Source organism: Pituophis catenifer, unplaced genomic scaffold (genome assembly GCF_029215685.1).
Source record: "Pituophis catenifer annectens isolate HBS135680 unplaced genomic scaffold, rPitCat1.0.hap2 SCAF_12, whole genome shotgun sequence".
In the NCBI taxonomy this organism is placed as follows: domain Eukaryota; kingdom Metazoa; phylum Chordata; class Lepidosauria; order Squamata; family Colubridae; genus Pituophis; species Pituophis catenifer.
Window position 1 is genome coordinate 12,153,271 of NW_027256892.1, and position 21,634 is coordinate 12,174,904.

The 21,634-nt window shown below is 42.0% G+C and overlaps 1 protein-coding gene across 1 annotated transcript in view; it reads right to left on the bottom strand.

Moving 5' to 3' along the window:
- SLC37A2 (solute carrier family 37 member 2) overlaps window positions 1-20,458 on the bottom strand; it is a 37,486-nt gene extending 17,028 nt beyond the window's left edge. The window contains 6 exon segments of the mRNA XM_070952273.1: window positions 3,218-3,353; window positions 5,056-5,134; window positions 6,263-6,350; window positions 7,390-7,471; window positions 19,799-20,170; window positions 20,172-20,458. Coding sequence (XP_070808374.1) covers window positions 3,218-3,353; window positions 5,056-5,134; window positions 6,263-6,350; window positions 7,390-7,471; window positions 19,799-20,170; window positions 20,172-20,458 — 1,044 coding nt within the window.
- Window positions 20,459-21,634: the final 1,176 nt, after the last annotated feature.

Below are 21,634 nucleotides of genomic sequence, written 5' to 3' on the forward strand. Positions count from 1 at the left end.
TCTCCAACCTTGGCAACTTGAAGACTTGTGGACTTCAACTCCCAGAATTCCTCAGCCAGCAAAGCTCTGGGAGTTCAAGTCCACAAGTCTTCGAGTTGCCAAGGTTGGAGACCCCTGCTCTAAATGTCTTGGAACATCCTAAAGATTAACATGCGATGACAGCATAAACTTTCAAGAAGCAAGTAAGAAGTTACATAGTGGGCCACCAGAACTGCTGTTGGAAGAGAGAAAAAAGGAAGGCGGGGAAAGCAAAGATGAGGCCAATCCCCACCGCCCACCCATTGACCCTAAATGGGAGACAGACATTCCCTGACTGAATAGCTAACTAAGTAACCAGACGGAAAATGTGTGAGTGGAAAAATGTAATCATGTCAAATCACTAAGAGTTTTTGGCAATGGGGTGGAAAAACTTGGGACTTCTTGCTTAACAGGCTACAAAAATAGCAGGGAGTGAGTCCCTGCGTCACAGCCAACTAGAGCTCACTGAATGATATTCTGGAGGGAAAAAGAGGGAAGGAAGAGTGCTGTAGTTGCCACTTTGATTGGGGGAGGGGGGGAGGCAGGAGATCTAGAAAACAGGTAGGAGGTGGGCAGATCTCCAAAGCACCAGTTAGATATTGCTCCTGTCCTCTTGCTCTCCAGCCCCAAATGGGAAAGTTAGATCAGGATGTTAGTTAACTGGTTTGGTCTGATTTATATCAGCCAATGCTCCCCCCACCTTAACTTGGCTGGAAAGGGAGCTTGCTCAAGGCCACTGCACTGGCCAGCACTGGGTTCCTCAGGGGTTTCTAGGTCAAGAGTCTCCAACCTTGGGAATTTTAAGACTTGTGGACTTCAACTCCCAGAGTGCCTCAGCCAGCAAAGCTCTGGGAGTTGAAGTCCACAAGTCTTAAAGTTGCCAAGGTTGGAGACCCCTGACCTAGGAGGTTATCAGCCTGATGAAGCAGCCATGGCAGATCTTGGTACAACTTTCCGGGCCTACATAGTCCCTGCTTTGTAGTGGCTGCAGCATTCTTCCTCCTCTTCCTTCTCCAACAGCTGCGGTTGAGTGACTCAGCAGGGGCTCTTTTGCAGCAAGTGACAAACATCAAATGTCATTCCCTTCTTCCTCAACCAGCCTTTTCCTAATACAGCCCCTCCTCCAAACCTCCAGCTGCTGCCTTTGTCAAATCCTGCTTCTTGTTTCTACATAGCAATAGACAGCAGAGGTCATTTATAAATGGACATGGCCTTATGCGTGTGGCTGCCCTTTTTAAGTGTATGGATGGCCTAGTCTCTGGACCGTGCATAAAGCCATCCATCCCCTTATTTCAGAGCTCAGTGAAAAAAAGAACTTTGCACCTCTTCCTGTTTCAAAGTTCTCGTGGAGGTAGAAGACCATCAACAGGTCTAATAAGCACGACTTCGCTGTTGCAGTGCCTGCTCTCTGGAACAACACCTGCCCACCTCCACACCCAAGAGATTCATTGGATCTTATTCCAAAAATTCTTAAAAGCTTAGAATGATCAGGAGCTGGGGGTGGAGAGATGCTGCCTAGGGAATGATCAGGTACAACTGTAAGAAACCCACAACTACATAATGGCAGAGGGCAGAAAAATAAGCTCAGTAAGAATCCTTCCTAATTTATCAGGCTGCAAAAAGGGAGGGCAGGAGATCTGTACTTTCAGACTTGCAAGACTCCGTTTCATCTGGTTGTGTTTCCTGTCTGATCTACTTAGAAAGGCTGACAAAAGATCTATCTTCTGCCAAGCCCTGAGTTAGAGTGGCGTCTAACTCAGTTAGGAGTTTGGAGGGGTGTGTGGCGTCTGGAGGCTGTTTTTTCCTTTGGTTTATATTTTTAAATTTAAAAAAATGATTGGTAATTAATGTAGGAAGCTGCCCAGTCCCAGTAGAATCAGAAGACATACGTAACATCAAAAAGGCAGCATTTGGAGTTTTTAAGGAGGAGGGCAGCAGGTTTTGGTCTGACTTTCTGATAGTTTCAGCTACTGGGTTTGTGTTGACAGGTGGCAAAATCTGGCCCACATCCACAGAGTGAAACAACGAGGCGAAATGATGGAATGATTCATAGGAATTATTCAAGGATAATAGTCTCAGGTGTAATTCAATGGAAAACTGGATATGGGACACCAAGAGTATTTTAATTATGGGCTGCATACAAACCACATGTTTTGCTACAGTTACTATCATGAATTAGACTAGGCAAAGTGAATTATTTCATTCATGGCATATATATGTCATCACCATCTTCTACTAGTCAGTCATTATTTCTTCAGTTCTTTTTCTCTCTCTCTAAATAGAGAACTTTTTTCTAGCTTTAAAAAAAATCCATGAAGGAAGAAACAGAGGAAGATTCCACATTGCCTTTGATCACAACTTTCATTCAATTTCAGTTTTTTTTTTAAAAAAGCGAAGTGGGCAGATAAACTTAAGAGAAAAGCCACAGGGTCACTGCTCTCACAAACAGGAGGGTACATAGAAGGAATATTCCTGAATCATGATTTTTTTAAATTATAAATAAACATGGGACTAGAGTGGCCAGACACCATCTGGAAACACCTCATCCAGAGTGAGCATGTGCCTCATATACACAAATGAGCCTTGGATGGAAAATCAGATTCCATCCCTTCCCTAATTCTTTCCAGGGGCTAAATATATCGACTTTCTCTTTGTCCAGCCTTTAATGCATGTGACTGCTTCACCCACAGACCTGAACATCTCTGTGTTCCAGTTTCCTATGACACGGCAGGGATAGGGAAAACCCACAAGAACAAGACTAAGCTGCAACCCAAGGCAAGGAATCAAGAAGGGTAGAGAGGAAGTGTGACATGGCCATGCCTAAGAAAGTACTTCTCTGAAGTTGGGCTCTGGCACTGTCTTGGATGATCAGAAGGTACAATAGAACTTCTAATGAATGATAGCACTGATGGCCACCAATCCCTGATAAGAGACATGGTTAAAAAAGAAGACCATGTCTTTCTGAGTGCTAGGGTTGTTTTGGTTCCTGATGGGAAATCAAAACAGAGGTCCTTGGTTGCTTGTTGTTATTTTTTTCCCTTTCTTAATGGTAGAAGGAGGAAAAGGCATGAATGGGAAACCCTGAATGAAAAATGCCTCAAGATGCTGGTGCACAATTTGAGTAGGGTTGACCAGAGCCTGCCCACCCCATATAAAATCTGGAGAGAACTTGATTAGCAGATGAGATCAAACTCCTTACCTGTACAAACACAAAGTACCATAATTGATGGATATTCCAGTAATAGCCCAATCCAAATAAGGCAGTAAATAAACCACTCAGTAACATGCCTCCAGAAAGGTAGTAGCGCAGAGGAAGACGCTCACCGAAAATCCCGCTGTGGGAAAATAGAATAGACAGATTTTTAAATCACAGTTTGTTATCACAGTTTCCTATCAGTGCAAAATTATAGGATTCTGGACCCGGAGAAGGTTTGAAAGTCATCAAACCTTAGCTATGTGGAATTGGGTTGATGTTTCATGCAATGGTTTATTTCAACTAGGTTTATTGAAAAGCCACAGAGATTTGATTCTGACATTATTGTAAGCAGCATTGTTTTACCAACCAAAAAAGGTGGGTTTTCCTATTACATAAGACACTACATGATTCATCTGATCTTGACTGAATGTGATGTATGAACTGATATACCTTGACTGCAAGACAGATTTTGAACTATGGTGGAATATATAGTTTTCAATTGTGTCATCTTCAGAAAACCATGAACACAGTGTGAGATATGAAGCCAGTCATCACTGGCCCCAGGCCTTGTTAGACTGTGGTTGTCTCTCTGCTCCTCCTATGTTTTGTCCTAGGCATTTGTTAGCCAAAATGATACTGTTTCTGCAGGCAGATGCTTGTTACGCCACAACAACAAGCAGATTTGTTTAAACCCCTTAAGGACATGCCCTAATTTCACCTGTGCTTTCTTTCTGTGTCAGCTAAAAGCCAAACTGTTTTGCCTTTGGGACTAAGGAATTGGCCTTGTACATACAAGTTAAAACGGAGAGAAGGAAGGAAGGAAGGAAGGAAGGAAGGAAGGAAGGAAGGAAGGAAGGAAGGGCCTCAAAGACAAAATGAAGATTAAAAAACACAACACAGTTTGAACTGCAGTTAATGAGAAGGAAACTGGGTTTATTGTACACAATGCAGGCCTTCCATCTCTAAGCCAAACAACTTTCCCTTTAATCAGCCTACACAATTATGACGTATCAATAACCTTCCAAATACCCTATGAAGCTCTTTAATAACCACTTAGGTGACCAAAGGGTCTGTTTAGTTCTCAGTAAACAGAATCTATCATCTTGACAAGAGTCCTGTTGACATTTCAGGCTCTCCATTAACCGATTTCTTATCTGCCTGGCATTGTAACCCCAGTTAAGGGAATTTTCTATCTCTGAACTACTTTTCTACAGAGTGGAGAAGTGGGTTGATTGCTCCTGAATGTGGTCGACAGTTGTCGTGTAATCAAACATTATAGATATGCCCTAAGAGCACCTCTTAGATCACAGGATGTTTTCAAACCATCAACTTGAGCCACCAAGTCAAGGTGCCAAGTTGCTGACGCTCTCCATGACAAATTGTTGAAGCAATTGATTATGGAAAGGCCCTATCAGTAAAAGTCAACCAAAAACAAACCTTGATGACAAATGACGACAAAAGTAACAGTGAAACTATCGGTAACAAATTGCCTTGCTAAAGCAAAGTCCAATACAAATGTCTTTATGAAGGAAAACACCACCCTGAGTGCAGAGAGGCTCCAGACCAGCGTTTCTCAACTATGGCAACTTTAAGATGGTTAAGATGGGAAGTTTCTCAACTCCCAAAATTCCCAGCCAACAGAAGGGATTCTATTTTTCCACACTGATTCTAATTGCAGAGGGGAACCAGATGTCCAATGAGGTCTGCAGTGGAAAGCAAACCTGAGGCCTATAATGAATGGTCTTTTTCTTATTCTTATTTCAGATCTTGTTTCCTTGGTCTTCCTACTCCTTACTGCTTTTCTGGGCATTGCAGAGCATTGGTTCCCCTGAAATACATACCTGATATACATCCCAATTGCATAAGCAACCAAGAAAGCATTGTCCAGGGCTCCAAACAGTTCTTTGTAGTTATCCTGATCTGGGGGGAAAAAACCACAGCGTGCATTGAAGGTCTTTTATCAAACAGCAAAAAAAGCAATTTACAGTTTCCAGAACTTAAACAGGTAATATTTGGGGTGTGGGGGGAAAAAACCCTGGGAACAAGGCTTGCCTCTCAAAGCATTGGGAAAAAGATGGGACAGACTTCCCACAATGAAATACATCCATAAAAAGCCCACGTGGTCCTTAGCTTTGACTTCTAAAGTCTGATTCCCAACTGCAAACATGTATTTAAATAGATTTATTTGCACCTGATTTCCCCCATTCTGGATTTGGCAATAAACACTTTGCTGCCAAAAGACATTTGGTCAATCACCAACTTTTTTAATTCAAAGGGAATAAAAGATGAGGAGCCCTTTTTAACATTTCCGGGGCTGTAGTTTGGTTTTATAGGATTTGTTTTCTGATTCCGTATGTTTACAGTATTACTTGGTTGGATGAAAATTAATAATCAATCCTCATTTTAAATCCTGCACAAGATTAAAGCAGGATCCAAATTGATGAGATCAATTGAACTGACTCAAGGTCATTGCTTCTAAAGTGCTGAGTGGGTAGCAGCTTCAGATTAGAATATCTATTTGAAATTGTATGACCCTTACAGGTAGCAATCTCTCCCACTTTGGCCTAAAAACTCTGTGAAACTGCTCAAATTGCTGAAAGCGGTTAGAATAGCACAAAATTAAATATTTGCTAATTTCCAGATCTCCAAAGTCAAGGACACTTTAGGTGGCTCTCAACAATATTTTAACAAAGTCAAGATTCAGATCAGTCATTGCATCAGAACACTCGAAAGGATGGACTCTACTGGTTCAATGCTTAAGGTGGTGATAAAGGCTGCCATAAATGAGCAGTCTGACTTCTGAAAAGGATTTCTGCTACAGCCCAAAAGCTGTAGAGAAAGCCTTAGTAGATAAAACACTACTCCAATTCTTCAGACAGGAAGAAGAGCTTTGGAAAATACATTGAAAAGATGAGATCACCCACCAAGGAAGAACAGGGGTTGTGTTCCTTTCCACCATAGATGGAGATGCCAGGACTGTCCTACAGCAGTTTGATGACCCAAGGGGATTGTGGGTTTGATGGAAAACAAATATCAAGAGTATCTTACCGAAGGGCTTCCAATCACACCACGTGGTGCTGTTGGACGCATTGTTTGGCCTGAATCCCAGTGAAGAACAGTTATAATGCAATTCGCTCTGATCAAAGAAAGGACAGAGAGCACATCATTCAGCACCGACATTGAATTTTAGGAATGTAAAAGGATAAATCTGTTAACAAGGAATTTATAATCTTGGGAATTGAAGAGAAACAGGGGAGGCAATATTTATTTATTTATTTATTTTTAATTTGATTTATATGCCGCCCTTCTCCGGAGACTCAGGGCGGCTTACAATGCATTAAGCAATAGCCTTCATACTTTTGTATATTTTATACAAAGTCAGCTTATTGCCCCCACAAACTAGGTCCTCAATTTACCTACCTTAGAAAGGATGGAAGGCTGAGTCAACCTTGAGCCTGGGGAGATTCAAACTTGCAATAATTGCAGACAGCTGAATGTTAATAACAGGCTTTTTAGTCTGTTGAGCTATCCAGGCTCCTTTATTTATTTATTTATTTAATTTTTATACCGCCCTTCTCCCGAAGGACTCAGGGTGGTGAACAATCAGAATAACATACATATAATGTGAAATAAAAAATAATTTAAAATAATTAAACCGATTTGGCTCATCAATTAAGATCCTCACCGTAGAATTTAGATAAACTGAAAATTTATGCCAGTCCGACTTGGTGAAACAGAAAGGTCTTCAAGGCACGACGGAAAGTACTGAGATCTGGGATCATTCGTATCCCTATGCATGGTAAACCGCTGACTATTTCCTGGGAAGTAGTACTTTCTCTAGTCCAGGGTTTCTCAACTTTAGCAATTTTAAGATGTGTGGACTTCAACTCCCAGAATTCCCTAGCCAACATGCTCTGGCCAGGGTTGTCAAACTGGTGGCCCGCAGGCCGGATGCGTCATGCACAGGCCACGCCCATCCCAGCTCCACGAATGAGAAAAACGTCATGAAACGTCACATGACAGCAACGTGACGCTACAGGTTTGACACTTGTGCAGTCTATTCTATGGAAATTGTTGACAAATATAGTAAAGATCTTGATCTGAATACCTAATGAGTCTCTCGTCCTTGTATGCCTAAAATACACTCTTCCATCCTGGGTTTTACTTATACCTACCTTTACAATGCTAATGGGTTTCCGTGAGAGATGAAAAGTAGTGTAGCACAGGAATGTTAGCATCAGAATTAATCCCCGGTACCTATGAAAAATATACATGAGGAGAATGAGAGGTACATTACAGAAGGAGGTAAATCAATGACTACTTCATAGTAAGGCTGCCTCAATTCACAGGACTGTATAAATTGTGAGTCTTGTAGGACTTGGGCTGTCAAGTCTTAAGTCTGAATGGAACAGAAGTGAGAGTAAGTTCTAAATATTTGTTTTCATCTTACTCAGTTCTTTGTCCTGACTCCACCCACTTTTTTAGAGCCTGGCCTTCCATTCAAAATTGCAGCTTCTAGTCCCTTGAATGTTTTATACCAGTGTTGGTGAACCTTTGTGGCACTGAGTGCCGAAAAGGGAGCTCGTGCGAAGAACAGCTGGCCGGTGCGCATGCGTGCGCTGGAAACTGGAAGATCATCTTCCCGGCGTGCGCATGTACACCAGGCAGCTGCTCTTCTGGTTTCTGGTGCTCCCGCACGTGTGAAGACCAGCTGGCCAGCACGCTGGAACCCGGAAGAGCAATGGGCGATGGCTCGCGTTCCCGGAGACATGGCTCTGCATGCCACTTCCAGCACGCATGCCATAGATTCGCCTCATAGTTGTATACCAATAAAGGACACGGCCAAGATTCTCCAGCATAACTAAGGCATAACTCCTTAACAGAGGCACCTGCAGGATTAAGGTTTAACTAGCTTCCTAAAGTCCGCCAATAGTAGGACAGCTTGTATCCAGATTCAATATGGCTGCTTAGGGTGCAGTGATGGTCTCCAAAGCATCTTAGGCATCATAGCAAGTGAAATTCTAGAGCTAAGTTACTAAAAAGCAGGGGACAGGTGATTTTTTTTTTGTTTCTATTGGGAATTGGAAACAGTTCATGTTCTAATAGCTTTGCCTCTTTGCTGCCTTGAATTAGGCTCCGAATTCTCCTTCAGTTGCGCATCGCAAGCAATGGTCAGAGTGCAGGAACATGCCATTTTCAAAACATCTATATTACTGCCAAATATTCTTGGGGAACCTTTCTAAAACTTACCAACCATTCAATCAACTCAGCATTTCAACACAGGGGAACCAAAGGTCTGGCTTTGCTTAAACCAGCGCTCTATGAAATAATTAAGTCCACTGCTAATGACAAGAGTGGCATCACTAATCTCTGGCCCATGCTGTCAATCTGGTCTGCCGGGCTGGCACATCCAGACTATGGGTCCTTGATTCTGCCCCCCTTGCACTCAAAAAACATAGCCTATAAATCAATTCTTTAGAATTCAACATCCCAGGTCCATCTTTTGCTTATATACCATGCCCTGGAATGTCTTTCCTTACAGCCATTTTTTTTAATACACAACTTATCTCAGGTTTATTTAAATCCCAACTGTTTGACAACCAACAAGCAACATCCTAGATTTTGAATTTTCTCAAATAAAACCACCACTGCAATTATTCTTTTCCCTATTCAGTATCCTTATTATTTTCCTTACTTGCAGTCTTGCTATCTAGAGTGACTTCCTTGCAATGGGAAAGATGTGGTAGCCTTACCATGATGGGATTTTTTTTTTTTAAAAAAAAGGGTTATTTTTGGAAGATGGAGGGAATAACTAAATGTCCCTTCTTAGCTGTTCTCCCTTTCCTAAGATAAGGAATCTAGAATGCTCAACCTAACCCTACAAGTCGAACTGCTCCAGAATATTTGGTGCTTTTTTGGATGGAATTGAGATCTGGTTTGTATTATAAATTGATCTGGTTTGTATTAAGAATTGAGATCTGGTTTGTATTAAATTTCTTCTGCTGGATTCAGATATCAGGATTAAATGAGGATCCTTTGGTTTATCTTTCCGTGTGACTGAATCCATGTAAATGAGTACAAAAACTGCAAGTAAAGAGGAAAGATTACACAGTAGGTAAGCCAATTTGTCTGCCCCTTTCTATTTTCTTACAGAATGAGCAATACAGTCTTTCCTTGTGAGGTCTTTAGTGTTCTCTGAATTTCATAAACCAAGCTCAGAGAGCACCAAAAACTCCACAATTCAACTTAAACTACATATTTAGTATTTTCTTCCATTGGAATCTTTCCATTCTCCAAAGCAAGCCAGGGCAAGCAGATGTTCAGAGTCACATGGGGAGATGGAAATTAAACTATGCAAGGAAAGTTGACTTCTGTGTGCTGCAGAAGAGGAAGCTAGCTCCTGTTGCCCTTGGAGAAAACAAATTTCAGCCTCCTCTTGGGAGCTTTTGTTTATCAGCTCTTTTATCTTATCAACCAAGATAACCAAGAGACAATCTTTGAAAGACAGACCCAGAGATGCTTCCCAACTGTATGAAAAAAAAATTGAACTAAGTTATTTCTTCATCAGATAGTGCTGACAGGATCTTTTCAAGTGGAAGAACAAATGGGAAAGCAGAAATCAACTTCCTGTATTTAAATGATCCTCATACTATTGCTTTGTTTTATTTTGTTCTGAATTTTTTCAGAACAAAACTGGTTTTAAGATTTTTGAAGTGCCTCTTGTTTGTTTAGCCATTGTGTCTAGGAACGATTTCCGGATCTTAATGTTGATCCTGACTGTTTATAGAATTCAGTTTATTCAAAGTCAACATTGTTGAAGTAATGAGTGGCTAGTAACAGCATTGGATTCACTATACATTTAAGAGTGTGTCTTTTTTCTGTGTTGAGGCCATTAATCCTATTTGGTCTTCTCAGGAAAGTGCAAGCTTGGCTCTCTTTCTTCTTGCTACAATTGCTTTCACTTCTGCCTCCAGGCCAAATCGAGGTATTCAAATAGATTCTGGAGAAAACATAGCATTTTAAAGAGCTAGAAAAAATCTGACACAGGAAGGATGTGGGTTTTGTACAGGTTTATACAAGTTGAAACCCCTCAGCCTGCATATACCTGCATATAAAGCCTTAGAGCCTCCAGAGGTTGCAACCAACTAATCACTGTTATTGTGAACTGGAGAGGAAAATTATTAAATGCATAGAGTGCAATTGTATGGATGGTATTTAAATACTTCAAATTTATTTACATTGAAAGGACAATTGAATAAAATCAAATTTAGTTTTTATGCTGTCTCTGTCTACTTTGACAGAGTTGGTTGGCACTTAAAGGTCACCTAAAGGACTCTCATCAAAGAAAGTTGACATACAGGTAGTCCTCGACATATAACCAGTGTGAAGAAATCATTAGGGTAGAGAACCAGTTGTTAAATTATTTGAATCCCACCACTGCATATAACACTTCATTTAGTAACCATTCAAAGTTACAGCAGCACTGAAACAAGTGACTTATGGCCATTTTTCACACTTACAACCACTGCGGCATCCCCATGGTCATGTGATCAAAATTTTAGACGCTTGGCAACTGACTCATATTTATGACGGTTGCAGTGTCCCAGGGTCATATGATCTCCTTTTGTGATCTTCTTGCAAGCAAAGTCAAGGGGGAAGCCAGATTCACTTAACAACGGTGGCAAAAAAGGTCATAAAATGGGGCAAAACTCATTTAATAACTGTCTCACTTAGCAGCAGAAATTTTGTGCTCAATTGTGGTCATAAGTACCTGTAGTATGTACTATAACGTCATGCCAAGATGTAAATAAAACCACACAATTACTAAATCACACTAAAATGCCAATGCAGACTCTCAAAACATCCACTACAGCAGAAAGCCCTGAAGTAGTCTAGTGACTTGTTGGATGGGTGATGACTCAACCTGGTGCCCTCCAAAAGAACTGATCTTCAATCCATCATCTCCATCGATGGCCATTTTTCCTACAGATGATGACCTTTCTCTTATTACTTCCCTGGAATGTTGGAGAAGAGTAGTGTGTCGAGGTCATCTTTTCAATAGTTCCAGGCTCAAAATTATTCCTGGTTGGTTTGGTTCCCCATCTGTTATATACTCATACAGTATAAGCCTTGTAGGAATTTAGGTCACTATAACTGGGGTACCCTGATGCCTCTGGCAGTGATTGGTGAAAGAACAAACATTAACACTCCATTCATAATTTCATAGCATGGCCAAAACTCTAGAACTTCAAAGGGTCAGTATCTTCTCTGTGCCAAGTATTTCCTTGCAGTCTTAAATACTACATAAGTACAGGGGGGAATTTGATGCATCTGAGGCCTATTTTCCTCTATTTTTACCTTAGAATATTAAGAAATCTTGCTATATAGCATTGCTGGTTGCATTCCATTAACTGGAGAGAAAAGAGATGCAATTGTAATGAAAAGAAACAGTTTTTTTTTAAAAAGGAAGTGCCTTGATTTCAGATGAAGCTTTTTTAAAAAATCCAGTTGTTTGGGGAACATACCCTTACAACCTGCAATGGTATGGGAATGACCTTAGGAGGTAGGAGAAAGAGTTGCAGATTGGACAACTAGGGTGTAAAATATATCTCAGTCCAAAGAAGGAGAGGAGGACATGGAAAGAATTCCAGAAGGGACCCTTCCCTAGTTTTCTGGAGAGTAAAAGGAAAGGAGAGGAGAAATACTTTCAGTCTTGCAAGATTCTATTATTGGAATCTTATAATAAAGATAAGAGTCAATACTCATGATTGGGCTTCTTGTTTCTACTACGGTACTTCAACACAGCCAGACAAAACAATTCAGTGCAAGCCTTCAATTAGAGGAAATAAACCTTCTCATGCAAACTCTGAATAAGGCTATGTGTCTGGAAGGACTTTAAAAATCAGTACTTTATACAGTACTCAGAGTTCAAATTTTTCCACAAACAGATAGAGCCATATATATTTAAACTCAATCAAACATTTCATTTCACATTTGGGAGGTCTCATCAGGACAAAGGGATGACCCCCGTTATAGCGATAATTTTGATCCATGTGTCTCTCCTAAGGTTTTGTAGGCAACTTGTCTTCTTTCAGACAAGAAGAAAATACAGCCAGCTCATTCTGTTTATCTTGAACTTTAAGGTGATCTGCATAGAGAGCAGTAAAGCAGCTAAGGTTACATTCCTGTATAAACAGGCAAGAAAACTCCAAGTTTGCCATGTTTATCCTTGAAAGAATTGTCAAAAGTATCAATGTCCTTAAAAACCATAGCAATCCTCTCTGTTGCTTTCTGTTTTAATCAGCGTCTTAGGTGAACATTTCTCTCGACTTTAGTGTCCCAAGAGGTCACGAATACATTATTACACTTTACAGAAACAACGTTACAGATAAGATTTTCCCACTTTGAAAAGGGATCTTCTCTCTTGCAGTAAATAGATATATTTGAAACTGAGTATCATTTTAAACATTCATCTCAAATTGCCTGATAATTTGATTAAAAAAAGTTTAATTTAACTAATTGTAAAATTTCCATAACCTTCCTTGTGCCCTTGGAACATGAGACAGATATCAAGACAAATAATAGATGTAACAAAGAAGTATATCTTTAAAGGTTTAAATTATAGCCCAGAAAAGTTTAGCATACGAAATCAGTGGCTGATTATAGACATAGAATAGCAGCTGAATACAGAATATCTCCAAAAGGTAGAAATAAATCAGAATAACATTCTAATAAAATTATGGTAAATGTTTTCCAACTGTCTTGCTTAGTTTGACCATGTCATGTGGGGGAATTCACTGGAGAAAGCAATTTATGTTTGGAAGAATTAGCGGTAAAAGTAAAGGACCAGGAGAGACATGATAGCAGTGTTCCAATATTTGAGGGCCGCCACAGAGAGGAAGGGGTCAAGCTGAGAGGAAGGGGTCAAGGGGCCAAGGCACCTGAAGGCCAGACAAGGAATAATGGATGGAAACTGATCAAGGAGAGATTCAACCTAGAAATAAGAAATTTTCTGACAGTGGGAACAATCAGCCAATGGATCAGAAGTTACCCAAATTAGATGAGGAATTATATCTATTGAGAAACTTATACTATACAAGTGAGGTCGGATAGACCTAATTGTTTTATAAAGGTATACAAGATGTTCTGTCTTCTCTGGATATACAGTATAGATATACAGTACCGAATACTAGGTGATTAAGGTACTGTTTATAGGTATGATTGCTTTTTTGGTTTTTGTTTTTTTGTTTGTTGCTGTTGTGATGTCTTGTTTGTTATTTATATGATGTGTTGTTCTTCCTTTGTTTTTAATGGAAAATATAAATAAAGATTATTTAAAAAAAAAAAAAGAAGTTGCCTTCAGAAGTTGTGGGAGCTTCATCACTGGAAGCTTTCAAGAAGAGACTGGACTGCCATCTGTCAGAAATGGTATAAGGCAGGGTCTCCTGCTTGGGTGGGGGGTTGGACTAGATGACCTGCAAGGTCTCTTCCAACTCTATTAATCTATCATCATCCTCATCCTCATCATGTTTTCCTAAAATGCATCATTCTGTATTATAAGATATGATGGAGCACTGCATTAAGGAGGATATTTATTTATTGGTTCGATTTATATGCCGCCCTTTTCCGGAGACTCAGGGCGGCTTACAATGCATTAAGCAATAGCCTTCATACTTTTGTAAATACCTGCTTAGTGGGGCTTTCGCCCCCCCCCCCCAGCGGTGTTCTTTTTTATACAAAGTCAGCTTATTGCCCCCACAAACCGGGTCCTCATTTTACCTACCTCAAAAGGATGGAAGGCTGAGTCAACTTTGAGCCTGGTGAGATTTGAACTTGCAGTAATTGCAGGCAGCTGCTGTTACTTGACAGTGCTTTAGTCTGCTGCACCGCCAAGGCTCATTATAAGAAATATGCAGTAGGCATAAAATGCTTATGTTGGTAAACATAACACCTGCAAAATTTGTGCATTGTTTTAGGTGCTCTGTAAATTTTCAGTGACTTGGGCTTCTGACTGAATGCAGAAGAAGCTAGCAAGGCATGTTTAAAAAGTGATTCATCTAGCTGAATATAATGAATAGATTCCTAAAGAACAAATTTTGCTGGCAAGCTATTTTAGGAAGTAGCTGCCAGAACCTTTTCCTAATTTCTTTATCAAAGTAGGTCATCTGAAACACAGGAAACTTGAGAGGCAATAATTGAATTCACATAGCATGCTAGATCGTCATGTGGTTTCTTTGGTTTGGACTGAACATGTTAGTGAAACCCCTGTAATTTGTAAATTGTTATTTGCAGGTCAAGTGAGATTTGTGAATCAACAACTATGGTTATTTAACCAACCAGATTTCAGCAAATTATAACCTAATCTAAAATGGGATCCATTCAACCCTTGAAAAAGTTACTTCTCTAGGAGATGTCACTTTACTGTTTCTGTGGTTTTGAGCTGCCAAAAGATTTGTGACATGAGACTTGATCTTTATAATGTATAACTTGAAGATTTATCAGGGGGTAATAGCCAAGAGGAAGAAAAAAATAATGTGTTGTTCTTCGTTCAACTGTATATAACATTTAGCCAATATTTGGGAAATATTTCTATCTTTATGTCTCATTGAGCTTGTCCTTTAAAAATCTGTAGATTTTAAAAAACAGAGTAATTTATCCTGCGTCGCTGACCTTTAACTTTTCTCTTTTTGCTCAAATCTGTGTTGGATGAGGACAGCATCTGGCAGAAAATGAGATGGAAATATCGTTATAGTTGGGTGGAAATCGGGAAAGAATAAAAACTACTACAAGGAGGAACCCCCCTGAAACTCTTATTATATCTCTTATTATATCTCTGTTCAATTGTGCCCTTGGCAATTAGACAAACCAGGTCATTTGTGTTGCTTAATACTCTCTGGCTATTTATGACATTTGAGCTAGAGATTCTTGTGTGGAAAAAAAAGGAACTGATTTAAATGCTCATATCTAGTATCTCCAGTTGAAAAGATTGAATGGAAAATAAATGTAATTCATAATACACGACTAATGCCAAATAATAAAAATATGATTTGAAAGGTTAAAGCTATTGATGTTTGGAGTTGATAAAATGGATTTTATCTGCTGCGTAAACAGGTTGTTCTAAGACATGATGACATTAACTGTATTTGGTTGAATAAGCCAGAACTATCCTTCCGTTACAATAGCACACAAAGCACAACAGCTGGGCTCATACATCACTAAGACAAGCCAAACGAACCACATGTTGCCTTAGTTTAGTGTGCACAGGTAGCCAGAGTTTTCTTTAACAGGTATCGACTCTTGTGCAATTGACAGTCTAATTATGGCACTTTCTGTAAGCCAAAGGTAGGTCACTGGGCCTTTTGGAATCCAGAACAACTGCATCACACACTAACCTAACTCCTATTAATTAATAAAGAGATGAGGGTATGATAGTGTTATAGCCCAAGATAATTGAATGGATTTAGGCTGGGACAAAAACTCTACCTGATTGGTTTTAGTCAGTCCCAAGAGGATAGTGAAAATCAAATTTGGCTAGAAAAAAAATCAAAGCTGACTTTTCTTCAGGTGCTTTACTGTTGTGGTATCATCACACAAGTTTTGTCATTTGGGGATCACCAGTTTAGGACCACAGACCTATCGGTGGACATCCTCTGAAGAACAGCATGAAGTAGGAGTCAAATGATTCATGGCAGAAAGTATGGAAACAAATCTACAAGTATCAGCTCTTCGAGTGTGTTGAACTTCACAAAATTCCCATTAATAACAGCAGTTTTGAAATTTTTTGAGAGATTGGGGAAGGTGATAGCAACAACAACAACCACCAAATTTCCTAGCCTTCCTTCTTCCATGAGTTGGAGCCCCAAGAAGAAGTGCTTAAAACAAAGCCAATATCCAAATATTACATGAGTCATTTTATGCTTGCAGGAAATTAAGCACAAAAGAAGTCAAACTGGATCTCAGCATTACGTTGGCAACACTTGCAAATGGAGAGAAGAACATTGATTAGTCTGCAGAGAATCACAGTCTTTGCCGCCTGCTTAAACTTCTGGTTGGGCACTGTGCAAAACAGGATCCGAAGGAAAATAGACCTTTGGTCTAATTCAGCTTCCACGCATCACCGTCTTGCCTAAGAGCTCTGCATGTGAATATACTGATAAGGAGCAAAGGATCTAATGCTTAAGATTGGCAATGATCTTGAAAATCCAATATGAGCCAGGAAGGTCTAGAATGACGCAAATGGGAGGGACAGCTCAATGGAATTCCCAATAAAGTTTCAGTGCTATTAGCTGTTATTCCATGTTGACAGTGTGGTTTGGTGGCTGTTGAATGCACATTCTGCCTCATGTTTCTGGGAACAGCAATTGTGTCTCTCTGCAACTTAGTATTTATATAAAAATAGTTCTTACATTGCAGGCTCAAAATCTGAATAATAAATTAAACAATGGCATGCTGAATGATAACTGTTTAAACCGTGGCAACAAAATTATAAGGATGTGCAAATATATTACAATATATGTTCTTTGTATCTTATATGCTTCTTAATCTCTTTAGAGGATTCCAGTGCGGAAGTTGCAAATAGTAAGGATGATTGCAGCTGACAATGAGAAAGATCTGCCCCAAAGAAACTATATCAATGCATAGAGAAAGAACAAAGACAGCCTGGAAAGAACCCAGTCCCTGAAATGAAATGATAGCTCCACTTGTCAGGTGATCTTTGGAATAAGGTCTTCATGTAGAAGGCTCTGTTTTAATATGACTAACAATCTCTGGGCACCAGGTAATTCTTGGGTTTTGAAGAGCTGACCCATTCCTTCCATTCCTGCTTTTAGATATTTACATATCAATGGCTTCTATTTGTAAGGATGTTATGCTACATTCAGAATCAGAAATGTATTTTGACTCTAGATGGTGGTTACTGGGGAACAATGATGACAAACCACTGTCTGTGGGCTTCTCGGGGTCTTTTGGCTTGTTAGCACAGGAACACAGGTCACTGAAATTTGTAGAAAGACCATTCCTGGTGGTGCAGTCGTTAGAGTGCAGTATTGCAGGCTAAATCTGTTCACAGTCAATCCTGACGGGCTCAAGATAGGCTCAGCCTTCCATCCTTCCGAGGTTGGTAAAATGAGGACCCCGATTATTGGGGGGCATATGCTGACATTGTAACCCATCCAAACAGTGCTGTAAAGCAGTACGGAGCGGTATGTACAGTAAGTCTAAGTGCTATTGCTAATCAGACCTAGCAAGTTGTTTTTTTAAGCATGTGCCTAATTCCTAATAAAAACAAGTTTGGTTGTTTGGCTTCACTGTTTGGAGAAGGCCACACCCAAGTCTTACAAGCACAGTTTGCTCTCTTACTGGTGTGTGGGTGCTAAATTTGTTGACAACCAACGATTGTGAGATGAAAGGAATGCCTTTCTAGTGTTCCATCTATAACAACTTGATCCCAGATGCAAGTTACTCACCAGTCCTCGAGAGTGGAAGGTGCATACTCAAATGAGCAGCAATTGCTCCCTTAGAAAAACCTACCACTAATGCCTGAGTGCTTTCTTTTTGAGTGTTTTGTCTGGGATTTCTCATTAGACGCTTGATCTGTTCGTTCTATAAAACAAGACCAGGGAGAGATGACCTGATTGCTCTACACTGTTGTACAGAAAAGCTACAGACGAGGGACTTGTCAATCTTGTAAACACACACAACTTACAAATGCAGCATGAGGGCAAAACTGGAACAATCCAGTCTCAGAAGACAAGGATAACTTCCATTGCAATTGCTTACCAATACAAATCATCATCACTGTGTTTGGGGTAATTAAATGGAGAGATGTGAAATCTTCGGATAATTAATGTGATATCCCTTGGCTCAATCAAATAAATCACAATAACCTGTTCTAGTCCCTGGCACACAAACTCAGATTGTATTCTTGTGACACCTGCAAAAATTAGGTAAAACTTAGCTGACCCAGGAAGATTGTATAGATTGCAGGCACTACATAAAGATGCCACACTGTTGGAAATGGCAAAAATCTGATGAGGGAAAGGAAGAATATGACGGTGGACATTACTGTCACTGAGAAAATGTTAGCAAGACAGAATGATACTTCTTGTTGTTTGTGGTCAAACCAGCAAAGGGTGTTAATCAGATTAAGACAGATCTCAATGGAAATAAAAAAAAAAACTTTTAGGAACACAGAGCAAAACCATCCTTATCCACCAGGAACTCAATTATTGCTCTCTTTGGAATCTTTTCTGCATAATGATTTTTGCACCCATCCAATCATTTGGAATAATTTCTAAACATATGAGAAATGACATTCAGGAAAGGCTGCCTTCTTATATTCTGAAGGAAAACCTCACAAGCAATAAGTAACATGAATTTTATGATCCGGTGGAAGATCTTTCCTACAAAATCTGATGTAGGATAGGCCTTGCTTTCCCATCCCCACCACTCCATGGTTTTCCTGCCGTTCAGCTGACACTGAGGTCTCAGTTGTGGTCCTAAGTCGAGGACTGCCTATACACCATGGAAATTGAGATCACTATTTGTCTTGCACGTGGCAAAGACTGGACATGGAGCCCAACACTGATCTGTGATTGCACATTTTGTGTATCTGGAACTCCCACTGTTTGCAGCTGGAAGATGCCTTGACATTTGAGGACTCTCAATTGCAACTGACCTGAAGGGGGAAGGTGGTCTGTCTTGACTCTTCTCCCTCCAAGATAATCAACTATCTGAAGGCATTGCAGGAGCCACATAGCCAATCTGGTTGCTTTCATTGTCATTACATTATATAATGTAATAACAATGCATCAACCAAATTTGCAATAACTCCTCACCATCCTAGCCTTTTCCCACAAAACCACAATAAGCCTTCCTATCCCAAGTCCGGCTCTTGAACTCAGGGTGATCCACTCCCACCTCGCTCCACTAAACAGATCCCAGAGCAAAACGAAGGTCCTCTGATTTTCTCCGCCTCGTGCCCCAAAGAAGAAAGCAGGGGATACCCAGGAATGGATTCTCCTTAGAGAGAGACTATAAACTGCATCGGATTCGGAGGCTCCCAGCCCAGCCCTGCTGGACCTCAGATCCTTTCATCTGAAGGGCCCGAGCAGATCCTTAATGCGGAGGTTCTGGATCTCTCGAGAACAATGGAAGGGAAAGCTGGTCCAGGGGCGCCCTCCTTTAACACGCGCCGCTTCTCTGCCGACCTTCAGCCGCTCGACTGCCCAGAAAAGGCCGGTCGCGAGCCAGCCGGGCATCCCCGGCACGTGCCCCGCTGCTGCTTTGCACGTTGCCGGCCCGCAGCTCTTCTCTCCCGCCTCGCCCCGCGGGCAGCTGGGCTGCGTCCCCGCGAGCGGCTCTTTGTTGGAGCGGCTAAGGCCCGGGGGGGCGATCAGGCCAGGCCTAGCAAAACACAAGGGAGCGAAGGAGCCTCTCTTGGCCCCGCCTTCAGGCGAACCGGCCGGCCGGCCACCTCTTGCCCCGCCACCCGCCCTCCCTGCCCCCAAAGAGCCAGCCGGCGCCGTTGCCGCCGAGGGTCCCGAAGCCGCTGGAGGCCACGAGGGGGCCGGCTGCCCTTCTTACCAGCTGTCCCTGGAGAAGGAGCGAAGGAAGCGGATGCCCGGCGCAGGGATGGCCCGCATGGCTGCTGAAGGAGAGCCGGCCGAGGCGGAGGAGGCGCACCAAGAGCTGCCGGCCGACCGGGTGCTCGCTTGGCTGGCTGGCTGCCTGGTTGTGCGGGACGCGACCGCGCGGGTTCCTCTCGGAGCGGGAGGGGCGCGATCGGGGGGCGGTTGTGGCTGGCGCTGCTTCGGCCTGAATCCCGGCTGGCATTTAAATGCCCCGCTGGAGGCCAGGCGACGGGCACCCGCCGGTGATTCAAGGCCGTTTCCCCGCCCCGGCGCGGGCAGGGCCAGGGCGAGAAGGGGAGCTGGCCGCTTGGGTCGCCCCTCCCCTGCCCGAGTCACGCTTCCAGATGGGCAGCCCGGCCGCCGCCAAAGTTCCCTCCGGGGCTGGCCTTGGCCTTCCGTGGCATCGACCTGGCCCGGTTAAAAACCAAGGATCGGAGAAGCCCCGGCCTTCTGCCCGCGGAGCCTGGTCCCCTTTGGCTCCGGATGGGCTGGGTCGCCAGCAATCCCTGGTTGGAGCAAAGCTTTGGAAGGTGGGGTCATCAGGGGACTTTTCTTGTTCCAACACCACGAAGCCCAGGGGAACCAACCCCCAAAGCCCCTGACAAACGTGCATAAAGGATCCTTTCTTAAGTGGTCGTTTGGGCCTCTGGGTCCCCGCTTTGAGGCAGGATTGAAACATGGACAGAGCAAAGGAAGGAGAAGCCTTGTCAAAGTCGCTTTAAAGCAGGGGTGAAATCCAGCAGGTTCTGACAGGTTCTAGAGAACCAGTAGCGGTAATTTTGAGCAGTTGGGAGAACTGGCAAATACCACCTCTGGCTGGCCCCAGAGTGGGGTGGGAATGGAGATTTTGCAGTATCCTTCCCCTGCCACGCCCACCCAGCCACGCCCATCAAGCCATGCCACGTCCACAGAACCAGTAGTAAAATAATTTGGATTTCACCACTGCTTTAAAGGCCAACGATCTTATTTTCTCAACCAACTGGAGGTAGTTGGTGGTAGAGATCTTGGGGGGCCCAGAGTCATCCAATGAACTTCCTCAGTTGAGGCTAGATTGGAGCCTGGGTCTTTCCACCCCTGCTCCAGCATCCTGACCACACTGATCACACTGGCTCTGTTAGATTGTACATGCAGTCCTCAATTTACAACAGTTCATTTAGTGACCAACGGCACTGAAAAAAGGTGACTTATGACTGTTTTTCACACTTAATGACTGTTGCAGCATCCCCATGGTCACGTGATCAGAATTTGGCCGCTTGGCAACTGACTCATATTTATGACGATTGCAGTGTCCTGGGGTCGTGTGATCCCACAAGCAAAGGCAATGGGGAAGCCAGATTCACTGAACAAATGTGTTACTAAGTTAACAACCGCAGGGATTCACTTAACAACGGTGGCAAGAAAGTGTTACGGAGATTCTCAGTCATCCAGGTCATGGTTGTTCCAAAAGTGCTTTTTCAAGAGGCAATTGGACTTTCTGGGTTTTCCTTAAAGACATTTTGCTCCTCATCCAAGAAGCTTCTTCAGACCCAAGGAAGCTTCTTGGATGAGAAGTGAAATGTCTTCAAGAAAAAACCAGAAAGTCCAGTTGCCTCTTGAAAAAGCACCTCTATGGCAAGAAAGGTTGCAAAATAGGACAAAATTCACTTAACAAATGTCTCACTTAGCAACAAAAATTTTGGGCTCCATTGCGGTCATAAGTTAAGGGCTACCTGTTTCAAACACTAACACAGATAAATTATAGTGATGGTTTCCTTAACCACTGACCACACTTTTGGCATCATCTGCATAT